Raw genomic sequence first — 24,752 nt, 5'->3', positions numbered from 1 at the left:
TGAAGTGTAGGTGGGCCAGGTCTCACATGTTCCACTGGGGAGGACATGGCTGTCCCTAACTGCAGGGGGAGGGTGCTGGGAGAAGTAGCCTCTGCTGCTCTGAGCACAATGGCAGGGAGAGCAGGTGTTCTGTGGACAGCTAGTCACCTCCGCCCTACCATGGAGAGGTCAGTACTGTGTGGAGTCCAAAGACCTGGGAAGCTATGGCTGAGAGTTGCAGAAACCAAAGAGAGTAGGGGAAAGGTGAGGAGAGGGCTGCCTGGAAGGTCTCAGCTCAGGCAGGAGGGCGGAGTGTTGGGTGGGATCCACTGGGGCCTTCTTCTCTGCCCCAGTCAGCCCCTCTTCCCTGCCCTACACTGAGCACTTCCCTTCTGTTCACAGGTTGGAGGTGCCAGACAACACAGACCACAACCCTGGGCGCCTGGGGAAGGCCAGTGTAGGTGGGGGGTCACAGCCCGTGTTAAGAGTGATGATGGCAAAAGTCCTGGGGTGGCACCCGGCCTCCCTGCAGCTGGGGTTCAGGCATGGCTGCCAGGAACAGTGCCATCTGTAAGGAGGCCATGGTAATAAAGCTTCGCTGAGCTTTACTTCCTCATTTGTGTGCCAACAGTTAAAATGCTGCCAACGGGTTTTCTCTCTCCAGAAGTGTAAGATGTTGCAAGCAGTAACAAACAATAATAGTTACTGTTTATTGAGCTGTTGTGAACTAGGAACTGTGTGAGATATTTTTATATATTAAAAAAAAATTTTTTTAAGTTTAGTTATTTATTTTGAGAGAGAGAGAGTACTAGTGGAGGAAGGGCAGAGGGAGACAGGGAGTGAGAATCCTAAGCAGGCTCCATACTGTCAGCAAAGAGCCCGATGGGGGGCTTACACTCACGCACTGTGAGAACACGACCTGAGCTGAAATCAAGAATTGGAAGCTTAACTGACTGAGCCACCCAGGAGCCCTGGAACTGCGTGAGGTATTTATATTCATGTAAAAGTTTTCACAGCAAAGTTACAGCTTGATCTCCCCTTACGTGAAGCTTGGAGAGGGGTTGAGTAACTTGTTCAATGTCAGCTACACGGCTGAAAGTGGTGGTGGTCTCGATTCCAAGTCTAGGCCGTCTAGTGCCAAAGCACCGGTCCGATCACCAGAACACACACCCCACTCAGACTCTGTCATGTCAGTCAAATTGCTCAGGGTTTCGGTCCCTTTCAGAGAGTGGTTATCCTGTTGGCGTGCCGCAGAGTCCTGATTCTGAAGAGCACTGGGGGGTGGGGGAGGGGGTCGGTGGTGGCTTGCTGGGCATCTCTCCTATCTGCTCAGTCCTTCTCCAGGGGACGCAAGGAGTCTAAGGGCACACCCTCCTCCCTCATCCTTCAGAAAATTAGGCTCACGTTTCAGTCAGGAGAGAACTTCATTTCTTAAGAGGCAGAGCTGCAGTCCCAGGTCAATGCAGGTGACTGGAGTTGTGAGGAGCATGGACATTGAATGTCCTCTGGGGTTTTGTAGAAGTCTGACTCACCTCCTGCAGGCTCCTCTGTCCTAAATCTGAAAAGAACCCTGACACATGTAGACATGGGGAAATGGCAGTAGCCACAGTTCATCCCAGGGAGAATTCAAGTCCCTGCTGTCCTGGGAAAAGGATTATCCTTTAGCTCGGGTCACAAGTAAACCCACAACTGGTTTTAAACTGGCCTTGACTAATCAGAGACTGTCTCAGGCTTTGGAACTCAGCCAGTCAGAGGCAGACTTGTTGGACATCGACCCATACCTGCCTTCAAGACCCTACAGAAGATCAGCAATGTGCTTTGCTCAGTGAGGCTGTGCCTGACCAGCCAAACTTTCCCTTAATTAATACATTCAGGTGTTTTGGTTTCAGATGTTGAGTGGCGTCTCTTCTATTGACACAGGCCATATTTCTTTTACATCTAAGTTTTAACAAATAAGTGCCCAGGATTAATACCCAGAATGGCAGATTTTTTTTTTTTTTTAACTTGAACATTCTGAGTTATGTTTTCCAGCCCTTCTTTGCTCAGTGGTTATGTTTAGACAGAAACGGGGACTGTGGTGGAGGGACATTTGAATCTTTCCTGTTCTTCCAGCTCCCTAAGACGTGCTCCCTGAGAATCAAGGCTCCTATAGCCTGCGTGGTTCCTTCTAAAAAGCAGATCTTTTTCCAGTTGTACTCATTAACCCAGGAATTTAGTGGGTAAGACCTGATTTTTGTCAATGTTCAAAACAAATCTCACACTACAAAATCCAGAGCCCAAACCAGCAGCGCTGACAGGTGTGGATGTGGGTCTGACAGGACAGGGGACAGGGAGAGACAGGTGCTTCTGGAGCTGGAGGCCGAGGGCCTGCTGAAGATGTTTAATGCCTGTGTATTTTCTTGACTCCGAAGTTACCTGTGAGGTTCCTGCTCAACCAAGTAGGCAGAAGGACTCAAGAAGGTATGGTCTTACTCCCACAGAGATCAGCAGTCTAGCCATCAGTGACACCACGCCCCAGAAACCGTAGGTCAATTTACTAGTCATGGAGCAAGTCAGAGTCAAGACGAGGCTCCAGGGTCTCCTAGGCACCACACCCTCCCTCCCCCACCCCCTCTTGGTTTTTGCCACTGTCACAGAAAGGAAATTTGGTTTCACTGCAAGCAACCCCTGAACTTACCTTTCAAGAGCTTTTCAGGTGGAAAGTAAATCAGTCAAGCTTTGAAAGAAGTTACATTCATAAACTTATTATTTTTATTCTCTTTCTGTACATATTGGCAATGATAAAGCTTAAAGATGCATGTCCTATGAAATATGCAAAAACAAGGAATTTACATAAATAATTTATACTTCAGAAAATTAAAGTTGAAAAATATTTTCCACATCATTAGAGTTCACAGTATTTAAAGTAAATCAAGCTTTCCCCTTTAGATTTCAAACTATATTGTCTGAGCAGAGATGATAAAATCTAGTCAGGAATAAAATGATCAAGTTTCTGTTTTCATTCAGTGCACGAGTAGACCTACTTCGGTATCAGGCTGTTCCCGCGCTGAGGCTGCAGCGTTTCTTCCCGATCCTTCGCCTCCTGAGTGGCTGTGACCCCGCAGAGGTCACATGGCGTGGAATGGTTACAGCATCACCAAAACCACCCACACTGGACACATTCAACCAAGTGGTAACGTCTGCTGTTCCGATGCCTCATTTCCACATAATACTTTTTATAGCCCTGAAAATGGAAACCTTGGCATCTAAACACAGCCAAACATGTTAACACTAATACAAGGCACTGTGCTGTGGGTTTGGTTTATTTCTAGGAAAGATCATGTTTGCATAGATTGCTAGCTATTTAGTGTGCAATAAAATAGAGGGCCGGACCTGGCACGCGTGGCCTGCGATGGATGAAGCCTTGTGATGCTCCTTTAGCCTAGGGGCAGCACCGTCCGTCTCTAGCCCCAGCCTTTTGGGCAGATCCCTGAGGCCCCTACAGGAGAGTTTTTTGCTCAAAAAGCTGCAGGTCAAAGCGGACCCAGACCTCCCCGGTGGGGACCTCGTGCAGCAGGAGTCGGCGGGTTGTGGGGCCTTTGCTTTCCTGTTCTGTGCGAATTTTTGCCACTGGAACTTCAGTGCGACCCAGGAAATCTGGAGAATAGACATGTGAGAGTCAAAGCTACTTCTTTATAAGGAGGAGTGTCTGAAAACATTCATAAGACTTTCAAATCCAGAACAGTTAATTTCCTTTGGTTAGTGGCTGTCTGATAACTACATGGACGCATGCCCAGGGACAGGTCCGTGGGAGGGAAACTGCCTTCTTGGAATCCAAGTTCCTTCAGGCAGAGCATGTCTCACCCATTCAGTAGGTGCTGGGAGCAATGTCTCTGTTGTGTACTTAGGGAGTGACTGGGGTCCATGACTCACACACGCCGGAGACCACCCTTTCCCCCTGAGAAGACCCCTGACCCACTTCCCACACGAGCTGCAGGTGCCCATGGGCCCGTGTCATTTTCCATAGGTATCACAGGGAAAAATAAAGCCAAGTACCCTGGATCTAGACCCTAAATTCTGGAGTATTCAAATTCCTCCCTGGTCGAGTTATACTTTACCATCTGGCGAAAACTGGTCTCTGTCAAACATGGTGAGACACAGCACATCTTGGTAAAGATCCTTAATAAAGAACTGGCAGTTAAAGTTCCACTTGGGATTGAGTGTGTCCTGGAGGGTTCTGGTGGTATAGCTCTGGGAGCCCATGCTGATTTCACAGTATGGATTGCTCTTTCCTGAACAAAAACAAACCAAAGACACATGTGACATGTGTACGTAAAATAAATGACAACAGGACCTTCCTTGAGCAGAAGCAGGATCCAAATGGATGCTTCTCTGTAAACCACGACAGCAGGGGCACTGTCTGAGGGCCCAGATCTGCCTTGTGGGCTCCAGTGCCCCAAATGCTCCCCATGAGCCTGGACAAGTGTTCATGCAATTTCTACTCAGAAGCACTGAAGAAAGGGGCACCGGTACTTATTGGGAAGAGACAGTGAGGATACTATTGGTACGATAACCATTTTAGTGGCACTGGAAACACTGCTTTTTAAAAAGCGTCCCGTTATTCAATGTACAGAAGAGTCATTGGCAAAGAATAGGGCAGTTACCACATCTGTTGAATGAAAGAAGCATTTACCATTCGGTTTACAGGCTTTTAATTCTGTAGCTTCGATGACGTGCACCATCAGACGCCCAATGCCTGAAGTCTTTTGAGAGCGAGCTACAAAAGAAGACAAGTGACGTCAATTTCTTCTCTGAGATTGAAGGACGTGCACGGAATGCACGGAGGACACTGAGCTGTGAGTATAGTCTGTCCTTCTAACCAATCCTGACACTCCCCAGTGTCACCTGCCACTGCACTGGGCCTGGCAGACCAGCATCTGGCTGCTGTGTGCCTTTGCCCAGGCCATGGCACCCGCTGGAATACCTGTCCACCACCTCTGCTTGTCTGCATCCCACCCAGCCTTGAAGATGTGCATCCAATCTCACATGTCACTCCCCCCTCTCTGCCCCACTCTGCGCATCCATCATCCTCGACTTATGAGCGTCCTGCAGCCCGCTGGTTCTGAAATTCCATGTCCTATCCATCTCCTCTGCCAGGAGAGGCCGCTGCGGAGTGCGTATTGTTTATTCAGCCTTGTATTAATAAACACTCAATTGCCTAGCAAACGGTAATATTAATTAAAAAAAAATACATTATATCCATTCAGCACTTAAAAGCAGCTAACATTTATTGGATACTTACTTTGTGTTAGGCATGTGCTAGACCTCTACAAAAGTTTTATTATGTAAATTGTACAATTATGCTGTATGGTAGCTCTTTATAACTGCCATCTCCATATGTGGGAGAACTGAGGCTTAGAAAAGCCCATAACCTGCCCATGTCACAGAACCTAGGAGTGGCAAGGTAAAAAATTAACTAGCAGGTACCAAAGTCAACTTGCCACCCACATCATTCCAATTACATGTAAACACTTCAGCTTATAAAGCAGTTTCACTTAAGACCTTATTCTATTTGAGGATGGACTCAAAACCCTTTTCATATGGAGGGAAATGGGTCTGTGAACTCAGATTGGTAAATATGAAGTAGTTAAGCAGGTGTTGCCCTCAGGGGTTTAATAAAGGCTGCTTAGTGAGCTATTGAGTTTTTAAAACTTAGGGCAAGTAGGACTTATGAGAAGCCCCCCAACCTTGTTTGTGCCAACCTCTCCAGTGCAGCACCTACACTCAGTTTCCCTTAAAGACAAATAAGTTCCCCTTATTTATCTTTGAAGGTCCGGTTAAGACTAGCATAGGGCTTGGCACAGAGTAAGTAATCAATAAATGTCTAAAGAACACGTAGAAAATGCATAAAAAATATGTATAGATATTGATATTAAGCAAAACTAACAAAAACTCTTGATTTTTATCTTTACCAATTAAGAGATCATTATATGCTTTCCGAATCATTCAGTCGTTGATTTTTTTAATAGCAAGCTTTTGAAGTACCATTAAAACAAGATTCAATCAGCAAAAGCCAATTTACACATACCTTTCAGGAGTATATAACAAAATAAGGGGAACCTGAATAAAAAAACATACAAAGAGCTGCATCTCTAGCAGCCAGGAACAGAAGAGGGAGGACCGAACAGAGAAGGCCTGGGGGGCGGGGGGGGGCGGGGACAGGTAGGGGGGCTCAGAGGTGGTTTGTTCAATCAGGCAGTGGTACAGGCGAAGCAGAGAGAGGAAACGGGGCTGGGGAACAGATGATACTGGGGATTGGCCCTGAGTCTGGGGTAAGAATTTGTTCTTAATTTGGGAGGCAATGGGGAAGATGCTTCAGCAAGGAGAGTCAGCCCTGTAAAAAGATTACTCCAGGAATGAAGGGTATGGTGATGGGGGCCTCATGCCTAAGTGGAGACTGGAGGGTCTGTGCCACTGGGAAAGGCCCAGGACATGGGAAGAGAATGGGGTAGGACCTGGCCTCTGACTAGAGAAGCAGGAGGGCTGAGGGCACGCTTCCGGTCTGGGTGGTGAGGACAGTACTGCCGTCTGCAGAGCTGCTCAGGAGATGCCATGGTGTGAAGCCTGGCTGGTGGCGGGGAGAAGTCAAAGTGTGTCTGGAGCGTGGGCTCGGGGAAGCAGCCCAGCATGATTTTCATGAAACTGAGGGAGGAGAGGGACAGACAGGCTTGGGCTTGGGTGGAGCTCCAGGTACAAGGGGGAGGAGGAGCCTTGACTTCCTGCCATCGGGAGCAGGGGGCAAAGTGAGTCAAGCGGTGGGTCAGGTCACTGGTGTCGAGTGAGGGAGCCCTCTGAACAGAATGAAAACTGCAAGCGGGGTGAAGGGCCGGTGATGAGGAGGAGGGCCTCGAGGTCCAGGACCTGGTGTCAAGGGAGGGAGGACGGATGGATGTGGAGGAGGGCCGGAGCAGAGGCCGGGGTGGGAGAGGAGGAGCAGAGCTGATGGGAAACAGGCCAGAGAAGTGAAGTTGGATGAAGCAAAATGGACCACGCAGAAGTGGGCTTGGTTGTGCAAAGGACCCTCTTCCTTCACCATAGACAGAAGGGAGGTCGCGGGGCTGGCCCGTCTGTGTAGTGGGCAGGGGGCTCAGGGAGGCCCCAAGGGCAGGAGCCACCAAGCAGGTCCTGCTGTCGGATCCCACAGCAAGTCTGCTCCTTTAGGCTGTCTCTGTGCAGTCCCACCCTGCAGGAGCAGCAGCTTGTGTCCAGAGGGTGGGACCCTCTCCCTCCCCCTCCCCTGGGAGCCCTGGCGGCTGCTTCCGGCTCTCTAGGGCACCACCAACTACCTTGATAAGCCTTCTCCCGTTTCTTCTTTTCCGTGTCAATGTACTGCTCAGATGCCGCCTTGATCTTCTGGACCCAAGCAGTCCTGGAGGAGAAGCAGAGCACAGCCATTGGGTGGCTTTCCCGAGTACCTCCCAGGTTCAGCCAGGAGCCCCAGAGCTCTGCACTTGTTCTTCACTCCTTTGCTAACCTTGGCTTTGACAAGTTTCCCATCATAGACCTAATATTAGTTTAACTGAAAGACTTGTTTGCTAACTTTGAAGCTGAGAATTTCTAGAGTTACTCACGGTTTATAAGACACCAGGCACTTGCAAGATGCAGGCACACAGAAATAGAAGATGCAATTTGCCATATCAGTGGCAATTTGGCACGACAGAGCGACATTCTGCCGTACAAAGAACACCAAGAACCACATGCACAGAGGGGAGGAGCATCCCCTGGTTTGCCATCACACAGGTGCTGAGCTATCCTGTAGAGGATGCAGGGCTGGCCAGGCAAAGAGCAGAAGGAAGACATTCTGGCTGGAGTACAGGTCCTGTGCAGTAGAGGGATGGGACTGAGGCTGAGACACACAAAGAGGGCCTCAGAAATCAGGTGAAGGAGCATGGACCGCTGCAGAAGGGATTTAAGGAAGCAAGGTGCTGGCTCTCCCATTTTGGAAGATCCTAAGGAGAGACTGGAAGCAGGGACACATATAGAGGTGGTTGCAGTAACCCAGCATATCTAAACCAAGGCTGACCAGTGGGACCAGTGTGGAGGGCACTGGTTAGGAGAGCTCGAGGATACAGAGTTAGTAGGACTGAGCACGGACTGGAGGTGCGTTTATGGAAGGGAGACGTCCAGGCTTCAAGGCAGGTCACACGTGGTCAAGACTGACCTCTCGTTAATGTTGTCTGTTCGGAGGGTGTAGACCCGGTCAATGTGAGAAATGTGGAAGACAGGCTCATCGCTGGAAGGGTCTGTGGGTAGTTTCACCAAGACTTCATTCAGGAAAATGGGCTGAAAGAGGGCCAAAACAGAGAGTGTGAAATGTGCCAGAACCCTCCACCCACCTACATCTAGGCAGAGTTCGGTCTGTCCTGAAGAGCCTTTTTGAGGAGGAGAGAAGGGTCTAGCTTCTTGAGTCTTTTACTTTTGTGGAAGAAAACATCTTGGGCAGATGAGATGTCACTGAACTGAGAACAGGAGCTCCCGGTGTCTATGACTCTGCTCGTGTGACAGGGTGTCTCCTCCATGTACCCACACTTAGCACCTTGTCTCAGTTTTACAGAGAGACCTGCTGCTGAGTGTGGACAGAGGCGGGATCACATCACATCTGCCAGGGAGGAAGCCAGAATCCAAAGCTGGAATCCAGCTGTCAGAGGACAGTGAGGACCCAGCCACGCTGGGGCTTCTTCCCTGGGAAATGACAGAGGAGGAGTGACCCATCTGGAGACGGGCGAAGAGTGTCCCATGGGGACAGGAAAGGATCCTGGAAGGAGGTCCTCCAGGTGAAGGACACACCTTGTTATGCTCCTGATGCCACGGCCAGGAATGTGACACTTACCGTTTTATACATTTTGAACTGGGCATTGGACTTAGAGCTGAAAAGCTTCTCAGAACCTGAGGAAACAGCAAACTGCTTGACCATGTAGGTAAGAAGCAGAAAGTCATTGAAGAGGAATCCGTGTAGTTCCTTGTTGCTCTTGGTCTTGTATAGTTTCCCACTGTGCAGAAGCTTCCGGGGCCCCAGGCAGTTGGTGAGGGAGTTGAAAATAAGTTGCTTAAAAAGAAATTGTCACTTTGTGAGTCCCAGCACAAACCATCCCAGAGCTCCATGAGAGGCCCGTGCCCTGGATCTGAGGGCGCACTGATTTTCCTTCAGAGTCCAAACTGACATGGGAAAGTGATGACTTCTACCCACAGAATATGGATTCTACTGGCTGAATTCAAAGAACTCAAAACAAAAATATCACATTTCCCTTCTAAGAAAGGAAAATGACAGCCCAAGAAGGGGCAGGACACTGAGTGCACATGGGCTGGACTGAGGCATATCCTGTTCACACTAGGGGAAGGCTTGAACTGGGTTCCCCACCCAGAGCCTGCCTAGTGGCACCCAGCTCAACACCACAGGCCTCACCTCTGCAAGACCTTCACACTGAACGTGTGCCTGGATCCACTCGAGTCGGTCTGAATTTTCTTTTTCCCGAACTCCTTCATTAACTTGGGAACAAAGCTCCTCTGCCCGCTCAAGAGCCAGCTTTAGGGAAGAATGGTCCACATGACTCTCTAGGGTGTTCTCCAGAATCTGGAAAAGAGTGGTTCCGTCATGTGGGAAGTAGAGTGTCTTCCACTCAGAAGTCCTACTGCCTGCTGTATGTGCTGGGCGCTGGGTATACGACGGTAAGACGATTGTTCGCCCTTAACAAGTGGATAGCCCCAGAGTTCTTGGGGAGCCAGGTTGACTCAGTGCCAATTGCCACGTGGATCAAGTGCCCTGAAACCTGTGGGTGGCCAGCGGCTCTGGCTTGGTCTTGGTACATGCGTTACCACACGTGGCTCCCTCCCTCTCCCCAGTCATTCAAGCCATTGCCTTTGGGGTGAACCCACCACATAACCTGGCTGCAGCTTTCATAAGTGTATTAACTTGCTGAATAGCAATGGCTTATAACATTTGTGGGGTCACTGATCTTTTTTATAAATCTGAAAAAAGCAATGAATCCTCTGCTATAGGAAAAATAGAATAAAATCATGTCATCAGCTTGTAGGAAAACATACTGTTGATTCTAAAGTGACTTCAAACTAATGTGACAAATGTAAAAGAATAGAGGCTGGCATACAACCGTGTCGTCCCTCTGGAAGTTAGCAGTCCCATCAGCAGATGGCTCCCGTCTGGACTCTGGCCACCTGGGGCCACCGTCTTTTGTTTACAACTCCAAAATGGGAAAAAGCCCTGAAAGCCTAAAGCTTTTCTTCAATATTCATTTGGTGGCAAAACCTGACCTAAACTGAAGAGATGTATCTGTTTATTCTACTTAAAAGTAATTATTCATGTATTTCACTGTAGAAATATTACTGTGTTTGGCTACAGGTGATGCCCAGGCTTTGTTGGGGTATCATGTAATATGCCATTTTTGAATTAAATTCTGAATTCTGAAAATACATCTGCTTCAAAGTATTTCAGGTAAGGGACTGTGGGTTATTGTGTATGAATGGGTCAGTTTTGTATCATAACAAACATAGGCTCTGTAACATAAGGTCCATAATGAGTTAACATGGCTTAGAGATCAATGGTCAAGGGATAATCAATAAAAGTAACGGTCTTATATTATTTCTACTGCTTTTCTTTGTAAGATGATTAAAATTGTATCAGTGATAATTTGTGGAAAAATCCTTTGTAAAGTACACCTTCTCCTTAGAAGGCATATTGGCTCAAGAGGCCCACATCGCTTATGCTAAAAGATGGATGGTATCTTAGGACTGTTTAGTTAGCAAGTTGAAGTGGGGAACAGCGAGGGGATGGTGATGAGCTCAGGGTAGGACACAGTGAGCTGGGGACTCCTGAGACATCTAGGGAAAGGAGTTGAGCTGGTGGATGAATTTAGATCTCAGCAGAAAGACTGGAGCGGAAGGTTGTGCCAATAGTGGACTCCATCTGGGCTCACGACAGGCTCCACACATGCAGACCTACAGGGCACTTGCCCTGTCTAGAAAAACACATTCGTGACTTTGAGAGACCCAGGGGAGTTTCCTGGGCGGGGGTGGGGGGTGGGTGGGGAGGGAAGGACAGGTTACCTAAGCGACACTGGATGGCTTTTCTTTGCCTAATCCAGATTGTATGTGCGTGTTCGTGTGTGTGCCCACATACATGTGTGTCTGGGTGCACGCACACACAGTGCCTGGTCCATCACCCATGTGTCAGGGCCAGCTCCCTGACTACGGCCCCTGTGGACCTCAAGGGGTCTGGCTCCTCTGCCCAGCTGGGGTACTCACACTTCTGATGAGTAGAGGGTAGCGGGTGATTCTCTGCATGGGCTTCAGCAGGAAGCTGGAAAGGGGCATTCCTTTACATCGAGGGTCAGATGCCAGCTTCTGCAAATAACGGATAGGCTCATGAGGAAATCAAAGCTTCAACGAGAACAAAAGAAACACCAACTGTACTCTGGACTTTGACCATCTTTTAGATTTCTAATTTCTTTTAAAAACTCAGGATTCAAAATAATATATATCAGATTAACAGCAGGGGTATCTCCCTTCAGTTGGTGAACCCAGCAGATGCTTTTCAGCTCTTTCTTTCTTTCTTATGTGGACTTGGCAGCCTGTGCCATCATACCCTCCTTTGCTTCCAGAACGATTGACGGCTGTCTTCCCAGTCCACTCCTTCCCAATCCTCACTTCTTTCTTCTTCTCTACCTGCTTTTAACTGTAGGTGCTGCCCAAAGACCCCCAGCAGTTGAGTCCCAGGGCGCCACCCGAACCCTCCCTAGAGCTCCATGCTGGCCGAGTTACTCTCCTTCCTACCTGGACCTCCTACAGGCACCTCAATACCTCAGTACGCCCCAAAGTCCTCATCTTCCTTCATGAAAGCTTCTCTTCCACCTGCATCCCTGAGTTGGTAGCACCATTCTGCACCACCCACCTCCCTGCCACACACCTAGGAGTCACCTTCAACTCCGCCTTCTAAACGGCTCGTGATTTCCCCTGCCTCTGCCTGCCTGCTGTCCCTGCTTTATTAGAAACAATCACTACCATTTATTGAGCACCTATGATGTGCCAGGTAATGAATGCATTAGCCTTTGCTAAGTCCCTTCTGTTCTTTCTTCACTTGGCTAATTCATACTCATTTCTGTAGACTCAGATTATGACTCCTCTTGGCCAGGCTCTCCCCCTTCCTTGATGTTCAGTGACCTTTCTGGAGCCCCTGCAATCATCCGTGGCCACCTTTATCAGGACACCACATCTGGACTGGGGAAGACAGGTAGTGGTACCCCGTTTGAGGTGTCTCCATGATCTTGAAGACTGTTATCTCCAGGAGACAAAGGACCACATCTTATTTCCCTCTACTCCTTTTATTAACACAGTACTTGAATAGAGTAGCTAGTACTCTTGGATGACTTTTTTTTTTTTTTGATGACCATTTTTAATAACTGAAAAGCACAGTTACTATAATTTACCTATTTGTTTCCCACTATGGGATATTAAAACTGCCCCCTCCTTTTGTTTTTGGATATATCTATATATGTTGCTACAGCAAGCATCTTCATGCTTTTTCTGTATTTTCTGAGACTTTTTAAAAAGTAACATTTAGCACACAGATTATTGCTAGATTTTGTTGTTAATGTAATCAACACGATGCCTTTTATTATTAAACTATAAACTTTTTATTCTGTTATAGTTGTGATGGCACTGATACCTTATTTACATTCCTATTGTTATTACTATTTGGAAAATTAAAAAAAAATTACTTAGAAGGTAAGTGTCCAATTTGTTTTTAAAGATTTTATTTTTGGGGCACCTGGGTGGCTCAGTCGGTTAAGCAGACAACTTCAGCTCAGGTCATGATCTTGCAGTCCGTGGGGTCGAGGCCCACATCAGGCTCTGTGCTGACAGCTCAGAGCCTGGAGCTTGCTTCGGATTCTGTGTTTCCCTCTCTCTCTTCTGCTCCCCAACTCGTGCTCTGTCTCTCTCTCTCAAAAATAAACATTTTTAATAAAATGTTTATAAAATAAAAAATAAAAAAAATTTTTTTAAAGATTTTATCTTTAATCTCTACACCCAACATGGGGCCTGAATTCACAACCCTGATTAAGAGTTGCATGTTCCACTGACTAAGCCAGCCAGACTCCCCTAAACATCCTATTTTTAATTCTACTATTATTTATTAATTTATTCATTCATTCATTCATTCATTTTTATTTTAGAAACAGAGAGAGAGAGCATACAAGTAGGGGAGAGGGACAGAGAGAGAGAGAGAGAATCCTAAGCAGAGCTCCCCTGATGCAGGGCTCGATCCCACGAGCCTGTATCATGACCTGAGCTGAAATCAAGAGTCGGATGCTCAACCAACTGAGCCACCCAGATGCCCCTCTACTATTTTGAAACATTTGCATGCACTCACAATCCCACATTTATCTTATTCTGACCAGTGTTTGTGTCTGTGGTTTTGGTTCCCTTGTATGTTGTCTCTAGTTCATTTATTTTTTTCTTTGTTAAATGTCTATTTTGAGAGAGAGAGAGAGAAAACACATGTGGGTGAGAGGGGAAGGGGCAAAAAGAGAGGGAAAGAATCCCAAGCAGATTCCACACTGTCAGCACAGAACTCCACGTGGGGCTCAATCTCATGAACTGTGAGATCATGACCTGAGCCGAAGTCAAGAGTCAGATGCTTAACTGACTGAGCCACCCAGGCGCCCCTCTTCTAGTTCATTTCTAAGCAACCCTGTGCCACCCACCCTTATCACCAATTGAAGAGTCGGTCCTCAGTGCCTTACTTATATTGAATCGTTTTTGCATCCCTAAGATCATCATAAGGAAGGTAAATATAATTAGCATTTATTGCTTATTATGTGCTGGTCTCTGTGCTAAAAAGTACTTTAAATTCTTTTTTAAAATGTTTTATTTTTGAGAGAGACAGAGAGTGCACACAGTGAGGGAGGGGCAGAGAGAAAGGGGGACAGAAAATCCAAAGCAGGCTCTGTAATGACAGCAACGAGCCTGATTCGGGGCTCAAACTGATGAACCGTGAGATCATGACCTGAGCCGAACCCAAGAGTTGGATGCTTAGCCGACTGAGACACCTAGCCGCCCCTCATTTTTGTAATTAAATACAAATATGAAAACAGGCCTTGGGGTCAGGAACTCTTTTGGTTTAAACAATGAATTAGGTGGATTTCTGTTTTTTTTTCTATGATCTGTAATAGTTCGTATAGTATGGAATAATCTATTCCTTTATAGTTAGAAAGAATTCACCATCAAGTGCACCTAGCTCCTCTTTTGGGGGTAAGCTACTCAGTTTTATCCTTGGCTAATAGTATCTTCAGATTTTCTATTCTTACTGAAGCAGTTTTCAAATTGTAATAGAAAACTACAAATTTTGTCAATGTTTTGACATTTATTAGCACATATTTTTGGCTTATATACTCTTTTACTTTAAGAAATATTTTCATGTCTGTTCCTTTTACTTGTGTTTTTCTGTTTTTCTATTAGATTTACCACAGTTATATTTTATTCTTTTCAACATACCTGTTCTTAGATATATTGATATCATTTGTGCTTTTATCTTTATTACTTGATCCATTTTCTTGTTGGAATTTTTATCCTCTGCCTAAACATCTTATATTTTATGCTTAATTATGTTTCCATTCTTTTTGGATAATGAAGACATTAAAATTATGCATTCTCTCTTAAGGCACTGTGGCTGTATAACAGATCCCGACAGGCACTATTTCAGAAACCAAAAAAAGAAGAAGATATGTAAAAAAGCTAGAAAACAGATTTTACTTTCATTTCCCTTGCCACCGTCACATGTGTAGTAATAGTTTCTGTTACCGAACGACGCCAGGGAGATGTTCTCACACATGACACTCTATGATAACAAGCAGCCATGCGAAGCGTGTGGCTGGATCACTCACAGGGTGTTGTTCATGCGTTATTACACTGTGTCCTCTGAGTGTCGTGCTAGCATTACTTTTCCTTACCAAGTGTTTGGTTTTAGTTTATAACCATGGCATCATGGAACCAATCATGTCCTCCTCTTCTCATTGGTTTCTGGACGCTGTGAGGACATCTCGGTGCACTTTGGAGCACAGGACAGGGTCTCACATGTGCGTTTATGAAGCTGCCCTAGTCCTCTCCTATCCTTTCATCCCACTGTATTCGTCCACTTACATCATGTCATCTTATCTTGCTGCATTTTATATATTTGAGTAGGCTATTTTATACCCTTGGTGGCATAAGATGGACATAGAATAAATATAATTTACAAAATTAATAAAGTGAGATTCTGGAAAATTTTGGTGTATAAAATAGCTGATTTAAGTAAACAGGCTTAAATGACACTACTAATAGATGGGCAAAATTATGGCCCCAGTGCCAAGAAACACCAATTCAACACGGAAGGTAACACAAGCACTCAGAAAATTCTCTGCCGCATTGGTGTTTCCTTTGGAAACTGGTGGGATGCCCTTTCCCATGCGGAGTCCTGACTGCGCAGCTGCACGTCTCTGTCTCCAGCTCGGAAAGGGGCTGGCCTGCTCATGATTCCAGAACGGAGTTACCTTTAAAAATTCCTTGAAATCGGTGTCTTCATCGGTCTTCTGCTGTAATAGAGCTGCTCCATTAAGCTGACAGCTACAGAACCGGATATAAGCCTGCATGTGGGACAGCTCGGCTGCAAGGATGTCCCCAATCATCTGCACGGGCATCTTCTCTCCCCCGGTCTTCTTCCGTACCCGCAAGGCCCTGCAAACAACACACTCTCACTGTGAATGTGGTTGGTAAATAAAGGATGACTATCACGGGAACAATGGTAATGATCCCTAGTGAGTTACCGACAAACCTGGCACTGTGAGGGAAGAGTCAGGAGGAGGAGGCAGCTTGCGCCTATGTTCTGCTGGCCAAGCCAACCTGGGCAAAATGTTGGCAAAGAAGAGTAAGAAAATGAAGTCTATACACTTGGGTGTTTCCAGGTCCTCGGAATTGTTTTGGATTCCTTCATTTCTTAGCAAAGTTCCTTTAGAAAAATTCTAACTTGTTCTCAGCTGAACCAAGAAGAAAGGAATTTTCTACACTCTGTAGGGAAAAAAGGGAGCAGGAGCCCAGGTGTGGAGGTGGAGGTGAGCACTGTCCCCAGGAGAGCTGCTGAGCTGAGTGCCTCCACGAGGGCGGAGACACAGGACAACTGGGACTGCTGATCCCGCCCGCCAAGGAGTCTGTCCTCACAGGCTTCAGGGATGGGAAATCACCCCAAGGGGACTTAGGAGAATGTCAGACCAGCCAGTAATGTCCAGGCCATGGGCTACAGCTTCTCTCCTACTCTACCCGGTACAGTCAAGTATATTTTGAAATCATATGTTAATATATTGTTTATATTATGATTTCATTTTTTCATTGTTTAATCAAAGTATTTTCTTTGTTATATTTCTTGACTTCAGAAATTATGTATTTTACAGTTACAGGGCATGTTGTAAAATGATAATAAAGTAAAAGCTTGAGGGAGAAGACAGTTCAAAGTAACTTTGCTAACTAAATAGCCCTGCAGGGAGTTACGTGTGAAAGTGTCAGTCCTGGGGGCTGGCAGGCCGGTGTGCACAACTCACTTGAGTAGCTTTGTGTTAGACATGATGAGTTCTTTCCAGTTTACAAAGATCAAGGCCATTTCTCCTTCACTGAGAAAGCCCGACTCCACCATCCGTTTCTGAAAAACCTAAATTCAAAACATAAAAGAAAAGTTATCTTAGGTGTGCATATACAGTGGTCTAACTCAAACAGTATCTTCACAGAGTGAAACTAATATGATCATGATGTTTTTGTTTTTGTTTTTTTAAGATCATGATGTTTTTAAATAAGCCTACTTAGGATTACTAAAATTTAAATTGCATAATTTCCCTACTGTTTGCTATTTGGGGTCTTATTAGGCTGATTGTTTTCTTTCTTTCTTTCTTTCTTTCTTTCTTTCTTTCTTTCTTTCTTTCTTTCTCTCTCTTTCTTTCTCTCTCTCTCTCTCTCTCTCTCTCTTTCTTTCTGTAGGCTCCACCCCAAAGTGGGGCTTGAACTCACAACTCAGGAGCTGCATGCGCCATTGACTGACCCCAGGTGCCCCTTATTAGGGCTAATTCTAAGGACTGAGTCCAGTAGCCTCATCAATAAGAGCAGAGGCTATCTATCTGCAAGAGAGATCAGGAAAGTTAAATAAAACCATGTGCATAAAGCATCTACACCCTGTAAAAGCTGCAGAACTGAGGAAGCTGTCGCATGCGGCACCTCAGAGGTCGGGAAGCTGTGAGAAGTTCAGCAAAAGAAACACTGACGACTTATACAATGCCCGAGACTGACCACCAAGCAGACATGGATTTCAGAGGCTGGCTGACCGAAGGGGAAATGATAATGCCGTACATCTGCACTGTGGAACACTGAAGGATTTACAAAGTGCTGATACGTATACGTGTGCATATGCCGGTGTGTGCATGGGTTCTGAATGAACTTCACAGGTGACGCAGGTCAAGCTGAATCAGCTATGATTATTCCCGGGGCACTCAGGAATAAAGGCTGGGAGAGTGATCTGCTCAAGGTCACAAACCTAGAACACGGAGGAGCCAGAACCAAAACCCCAGTCTTTTTGGTTAGAAATCCAAATTTCCATAAAGAACTAGGATTCCTAGGGAATGACTTTAAAAGCCTTAAGGAAACTGTGAAGTTATCTGAGACAACCCTTCTCGTGTGTGATCTTTCCAAGATACACACAACAGGTCAGTCTATTAAAATCGTTCAGTGGCCTGTGATAAGACGCAGGCTCTTTCTTGAGGTTCACCAGGGCTGTGCGACCTGCCCCCTGCCCACCCCCCCAGCTTGGGCCTCAAGAACTTGACACTCCAGCCACCGCAACTGCTTGCAGGATCTTAATTCCCCAGCACAGGCCTTCCTGCTTCCATGTCCTCTTCTGGGCACAGAAATCTCATCCTTGTCCTTCTAGCCTTGGCCAGAGCCTAACTGGGAGGGTCCTTCCCGACTCTCCTTTGTGGCGGAGGGTGGTTATCCCTCTCCCGGCCCCCACCTCAATGTTCTGCAGCTGTCTGTCTGTCTCTCCACATGACCGTGAACTCCTTGAGGGTAGGAGTTCTCTCTTCTCTCTCTTCTCCAGCACAGTGCTTTCTGCACACGGTAGGTTTTGAATTAATGTTTATTTACTGAGTTGAGTTGAACACAGATTCGAAGAATTCGGATAACAGTGCCATGAACTGGGCATCTCTAAACCTCTACAGTTCCAAAATCAGACTGAAGATGTCAGGACCCTCCCGTGGGAGCGAGCCCCGGAGAGGTGGTGGATCTGCTCTGAGGGGCTCCTGAAGGACAAGGAAGGCATCTGGTGGTCTCTTCTTTCATCCACTGCTGAATATATGTTACTTTTTTATTCATTCCATTTACCTGCTCAGGGAGATAAGCAGACGAGGAAGGCGGTTGGGACCTCTGGGAACCTCCATGGGAATGGCAACGAGAACACCCAGCCTGGGAACAGTGCTTTTGCCCTAAATCCCTGACCCTGACATGACCTCTTGCCCCTCAGACAAGGGAAGGTGGGAAAAGTGGGAATGACCAAGGCCCAAGTGGTTAAGTGACAAGTCTCAGTGGGGCAAGCATGTGGCTCCGGTCCCCTCTGTGCTGGGGTCAGAAAGGTACTTCCATACCCATTCAGCCTCTCGGGACTGGGACCTGACCAGCAGCAGGGCTGATACTCGTAGGGGTTAGTAATAAAGACGGGCTTTTCTTCTAGGCCGTCTTTCCTGACCAGAGAAGCAGGGAGATAAACATACATAGTTCATTTAGTACTGACGGGAAGGCCTGCAAAGGGCCAGGCGAAGTTTTGGGGATGCAGGATGTGGGGTACACGCCCCTGCTGTCAGGAGCTCAGAGCCTTGTGGGGGACTTCTCAACTGAGAGACGTTAGCAACTGAGATGTGCGGTGCAGTGTCCACGTGAGAACACGTATGCGGGTCTGCAGGTCCCCGCTGGCGTGTCAGGTGGAAACGAATCAGAGGAGGGCCTTGCTGGGGTGCAGATGCAGAAGGATGCTCCGTGCCACTAGCGAGGTCACAGCCAGGCATAACGGTGCACCTGCTGGGCCTGTGTGGGGACACGTGCTCTCTTCAGGTGCCTTGTTTATTTACTGGGTTTCTCATCTGAGGGCCCTGACACACTGAGTGGGAACTAAGTGCCATGGAAACAAGAGTATAAGTATACAGTCTCACTGTGTGTACTCAAACACAAATCCTTTCAGAGTGCTACTCCAACACCTGTTACTGGCCTACAGGTCACTGGCAACATTAATAGGCACAAACAGTAAGGACATCACAACTGGGAAATATTTTACCACGTGGTCCTTTGGGTTTTCCAAAGCGATACACAGTCCCTTTGGAAACATCAAAGTCTATGAACACGGCAGGCGTCAGAAGAGCACAGCAAACAGGCAAAAACGTGAGGGAGATGAAGTTTGCTTCAGTGCCTTCCGACCGGCTCTACCCTCGTCCTTCCCCTTCCTCGATGGGGCCTCTCCCAACATGCAGCTGAGGCGTCTCTTGTTCTCTCCACCCTGAAGGGCCTCGTCTGGGGGAAGGAGTGCACTTGGGCTCTTCGGGCACCCTCCCAGAGCCACAAAGCGTTCTGAGGGTGTGAGAGCTCCTGTCGCTACTCACTACTCTACTCGTGAATTCCCACATCAAAGGTGATGCCCGACTCTGAGGCCAAGGCCCGCCCCCCTCCGCGGGCACAGCCCTCACCTCCACGACGAGCTGAAGGTCGTCCACGTACCGCTCTTCGGTCTGAATCAGCTCGTGAATATAGCCCTGCCTCTTCCTCTCAACTGGCTGCATGGTGTCCAGGCTTTGGAGATCAGCACACCCTATGGAAAGACAGGGTAGAGTTTCAAAACAGTATCTGAGTCTTCTTGGTAGGGAACAGACATTTACCAGATGTGCTGGGTTTGCAAATGGTGCCTCGAAGAAGCCACGCACGGCTTTTCCAACTCGTGCAGAGCCTCGCACCTGCGGAAAGCCGGCCTGACCACCTGCCGCTCAACCAGAGCAGCAAATCGGCACCGCCTGTAACATCTCAACGTGGTCCTGACTTCTTTCCCAAATGAATGACCGATTTAGGACTTTTTAGAAATGGCCTCAGAGAGTTCAGAACTGCGATGAACTTGTGAACATCTATGCGGTCCTCATCACCTCAGGCCATTTTCAAAGATATTGAAATGATTCAATGAATCATATGCTTAAGACCAGCGTTTTCCAAATTGCAGGCCATGAGCTATAGGTGGGTCCTGATGTTCATTTCATTTTTAAAAGTGTGGGTCAGGCCTAGCATTGAGACAAACACACAAATAAACACAAATTACCTTGTGCACAGCTCTCATAAGCACTGAAAGTGAACACTTTTAGTTAGGTATGAATGTGGGGATGCAGAATAGATTTCCTACTGTGAGCTACTGTTAGAAAAATGAGAAACATTTGTTTTCTCAAAATGCAGCGTTAAGGTTAGGAAACCTGAAATTCCCAGGACCCAGCAGTTCCCAACAAGACCACTGCCTTAACTCACCAGAACAAAGAAGTGGTTTTGGGACACCACAGACGTTAAGTGAGACTTTGAGGGAAGTCCCTAGCAGCCTTGCATCAGGGTGGGCGGCACTGCATTCACTTTGGGTCAATTTACAGGCACATGGGAGCAGAACTGAATGTCAAGACTGCGAAGTAACATAATTCCAGAATCGCTTCGTAAGAAGCTGAGGGCTTGCTTCTTTGCACAGTGGGAGGGGAAATATCTCAGGCAGCCCCTCCTCCGGCAAAAAGAAAAAGCAGGTAGGCACCTAGCAAGCTACAAATGAGGGAGAGAGAGGGAGAGAGAAAGCCCAGTGAGGCGCGGATGACCCTTGAGGCAGCAGGTGTCGGGTGAACCTGGCCCCAGCCTTCGTAGGCGGGGCAGGGCGCAGACACAGAGGCACCTCGCTGGCAACACAGAAACAAAGCCACAGAGGCGGAGAATGAAAGGAGCAGACTGGGTATGTCAAGGGGGTTTACCTTTGAATTTGTTTTTTCATTTTTTTTAATGTTTATTTATTTTTGAGAGAGAAAAAGAGAGAGAGAGGCAAAGAATGTGAGTGGGTAGGGCAGAGAGGGAGACAGAGGATCCGAAGCAGACTCGGAGCTCGAACCCGTGAGCCGTGAGATCGTGACCTGAGCCGAAGTCGGACGCTCAACCGACTGAGCCACCCAGGCGCCCCCCCTCTGCTTACCTTTAAGTTTTTATGTGTTTTGTATAGATTTGGACTAAGAGTTCTCATGAAGACGACTGGTCTATTTTCTGTGCATGTTGCCAACAGCTTAAAAAAATTATTCTCACAGTAAAACAAAAATAGAATAAGGCAAGAAGACGTTATGGTGCCACTGTCATGTTCAAAATTATCGAGCTTTTCTGGGGATTGTATTTTATTCTGTTCTGCGGGAGAGCACTGCAGGAAAGCTAAGTGTTCTGAGCCCGGGCGGCTAATATAGACACCTGTCTGACTAGGTTGCGTGTAGCCAGGAGGCTGGAGGCAATGGCTGGGCACCTAGTGGCAAGTGGTTCTCATGATGTGAGCCGGGGTCACCGGGCAGAGGAACGAGCGGACTCTGATGGAAGGCATCGGCGCAGTTTCTAAGGTTACCCCACCCTCACACTAGGCACTAGGGTTCTACAAATTCCAGTCACTGACATTCTACCACATCCACATTCTGTCTCTACTTTTTTATGTCATACTTTTTAATAAATTTACTCATGTTTGAGTTACATATTTGGGCAATCATGGGTTTTATGTACTGGTTACGTGTCTTCTAATATTCACTAAAATAAATATAACCATTAGAAAAAAGTAAGTCTCCGAAGGTACTATTTTGTGTGCCATCACGTAGTGTATCACAGGGATAGGTCCATCGCACTTGGGGAAACACTGATTTACATTAAAACCCACAAGCATCGGCCTCTCTAACTGTTCTGTACCTCGGAATAATAGGAAAAGTCCCAGATATTTTATCATTTCTAAGGTGAGAACATGCATGACATTAGCTCCATCAGGGTGGATGTGAGGACAATCCTTATACTCCACCTCTGACCGACCCCTTTGCATTTCATTACAGTGGTTCTTAAACTTCTGTTCTCTTCAAGTTTTCAACGTGACCCTGATCCTCACTTTCAGATGTTCTTACCTCCTATGTCAGGGAAAAGAAAGAAAGGTGGTGGCCCTTTTACTTCCTGCCTTTCATCTCCCTGCTCACTCATCCCTGTACTTCCTTCCTGTGTCAGGGGATGAGGAGATCCTGTTTCTTCCTGAAGCCAGCATCCTTAACTGACCCTTTCCTTTCGACCCCTTGCCATCCTCCCCACACTGTACAACATGGTAGCCGTTAGCAACACGTGGCTATTGAGCATTTGAGCTGTGGTGGCCGCTCCAAACAGAGAAGTGCTCTAAGTGTAAACTACACACCAGATCTCAAAGACCTAATAAAAAAAACCCAGAATGTAAAATAATGCACTAAAAATTCTTACATTGATTACATATTAAATGGTAGTATTTTGCATAACACTGAGCTGACCCAAAGAATTATTCAAGTTTTAATTTCATGTTTTACTTTTAAAAATGTGGTCTTTGGGAAATCTTAGATTACATCTGGGCTGCATTTGGGACTTTCATTCCATTTCTATTGAACAGCTCAAGCCAGCCACTGCATTTTTTATTACGTTCCTTCCCGAACAATGTTTTAGTGGCTTCTGCTATGTGCAGAATGAAGTCCTAGCTCAGCAGCACAGGGCTCCAGAGTCTCCATAATCCACCCACGGCCTCCATTTGCAGCCTCACCTCTGACCATGCAGCCCACCTTTCGGCCACCCTGGCCCGGGTTCAGTCCTCAAGAGGTGCTGGACACGCTGTGCACACTGTCCGTGGCCTGCTTCTCCACACACAGCCATCTTACCCTTCGAGGTGCAGCTCACGCGATCCTACTTTGGGGAAACTTCCTATGCCCTGTCCCACTTACCCCCAGACCGCCTCTCTTTTGTGTTTCCGGGGTAGTCTGCGTCTGTATTTAACACTTCCCACGAGGTCACCTGCATCGTAGTTCATCTCTGTAGTGTTAGTATGGCTGTCTCTCCCACTGGAGGTCAGCGGCTGTGTCTCACACAGTTCTACATCAGACTCAGCACAGTGTTTTGACCACAGGAGCCAGGAAATATTTGCCAAATGGTGGATTACCGGGTTGGTCCCAGACCTGTTTCTCACCTTTCCTCTGCTCTGGACTGCAGGGAGGTCAACCCCACAGCCTGCTTATGTAAGCTCCTACTTCACTTGGCCTCTGCCCACGTTTGGCCGATGAGAGGAGGCTCTGGCAGGAGCCTGAAGACTACAGGGAAAACGGGGAAAACACTCCTTCTGCCAGAAAAGAGAGGACAGGAGACCTTTTAGGCTCCGCTGGGCAGAGAACATTAGAATTGCTGGGCTTGCGTCTCATAAATCTGGAGTTCAAGGATTCTACAACTGATGGATTTTTTTTTTTTTTTTTTTACAACTGATGGATTAACAGAAAAGTTGGTCCCTGGTTGGTGATACCCTTAGGGTGCTTGGCCAAAGAAAATGTACAACTGTCCAGAGGGTATCCCTCACAACCTTGGTGCCACAGGATTTCCACGTAAGAGCCAAGTGTCACTAAAGATGAGCTCAAAATAAAAAATTACAAGAAATAAGGAATGATCCACCATAAATAAAAAATGATGATTAGAAAGGACCCCAAGAGGACCCCAAGCACCTGGTTGGCTCGCTTGGCAGAGCATGCAACTTTTGATCTCAGGGTTGTGAGTTTGAGCCCCACATTGGATATAGAGATGACTTAAAATCTTGAAAAAAAAAAAAAAAAACAACCCAAGAACATAAGGTAACAGAAATGTAAAAAAAAAAAAAAGTAAAAATATGTCTATTTAAAAAATAACTCGAGACATATGAAGCGTTGAAACCATAGAGTCTATAAAAAAGAATAGGCAGATTTGAAAAAGAAACTAGGGGCGCCTGGGTGGCTTGGTTGGTTGAGTGTCCGACTTCGGCTCAGGTCATGATCTCACGGTCCGTGAATTCGAGCCCCACGTCGGGCTCTGTGCTGGCAGCTCAGAGCCTGGAGCCTGTTTCGGATTCTGTGTCTCCCTCTCTCTCTGCTCCTCCCCTGTTCATGCTCTGTCTCTCTCTGTCTCAAAATAAATAAACGTTAAAAAAAAATTTGAAAAAGAAACTAATAAAAATGGCAAATCTTATGGAAATAATAACACATAGCTGTTCAAACATATCGGAGGAAAGGATTAGTAAATCTGAAGACAGATATGTAGAAATTAATGCAGCCTAGGGGCGCCTGGGTGGCTCAGTTGGTTAAGCATCTGACTTCGGCTCAGGTCATGATCTTGCCATTTGTGGATTTGAGCCCCGTGCCAGGCTCTGTGCTGACAGCTCAGAGCCTGGAGCCTGCTTCAGATTCTGTGTCTCCCTCTCTCTCTACTCCTCCCCCACTCACACTCTGTCTCTCTCTCTCTTAAAAAAAAAAAAAAAAGAATGCAGCTTAGAAAGACAAAAAGATGGAAAACATAAAATGGAGATTAGGAGAATAGAGGACAGAATGACAATGTCCAACATACATCTAATGGGAGTCCAGGAGGGGAGAACAGAAAAAATGGAGAGAAGTAATATAGAG

General features: G+C 46.8%; 1 protein-coding gene across 12 annotated transcripts in view; it reads right to left on the bottom strand.

Moving 5' to 3' along the window:
• Positions 1–1,919: 1,919 nt before the first annotated feature.
• ITSN2 (intersectin 2) overlaps positions 1,920–24,752 on the bottom strand; it is a 145,655-nt gene continuing 122,822 nt past the window's right edge. For 10 of the 12 annotated variants that reach the window (XM_049651948.1, XM_049651953.1, XM_049651947.1 and 7 more), the window contains 11 exons: positions 19,773–19,894; positions 16,599–16,705; positions 15,558–15,741; positions 11,275–11,373; positions 9,422–9,589; positions 8,849–9,064; positions 8,180–8,301; positions 7,305–7,387; positions 4,652–4,735; positions 4,077–4,250; positions 1,920–3,615 (listed from right to left, as the gene is read on the bottom strand). In XM_049651948.1, coding sequence (XP_049507905.1) covers positions 3,458–3,615; positions 4,077–4,250; positions 4,652–4,735; positions 7,305–7,387; positions 8,180–8,301; positions 8,849–9,064; positions 9,422–9,589; positions 11,275–11,373; positions 15,558–15,741; positions 16,599–16,705; positions 19,773–19,894 — 1,517 coding nt within the window. In that variant the 3' untranslated portion in view covers positions 1,920–3,457. The remainder of the gene's footprint in view (positions 3,616–4,076; positions 4,251–4,651; positions 4,736–7,304; positions 7,388–8,179; positions 8,302–8,848; positions 9,065–9,421; positions 9,590–11,274; positions 11,374–15,557; positions 15,742–16,598; positions 16,706–19,772; positions 19,895–24,752) is intronic. The other 2 variants (XR_007462358.1, XR_007462357.1) reach the window with 2 other exon arrangements.

The sequence above is a fragment of the Panthera uncia genome (assembly GCF_023721935.1).
Source record: "Panthera uncia isolate 11264 chromosome A3 unlocalized genomic scaffold, Puncia_PCG_1.0 HiC_scaffold_12, whole genome shotgun sequence".
Lineage (NCBI taxonomy): Eukaryota > Metazoa > Chordata > Mammalia > Carnivora > Felidae > Panthera > Panthera uncia.
The sequence above is the reverse complement of the archived record's forward strand: the minus strand, read 5'-3'. Positions and strand labels throughout refer to the sequence as shown.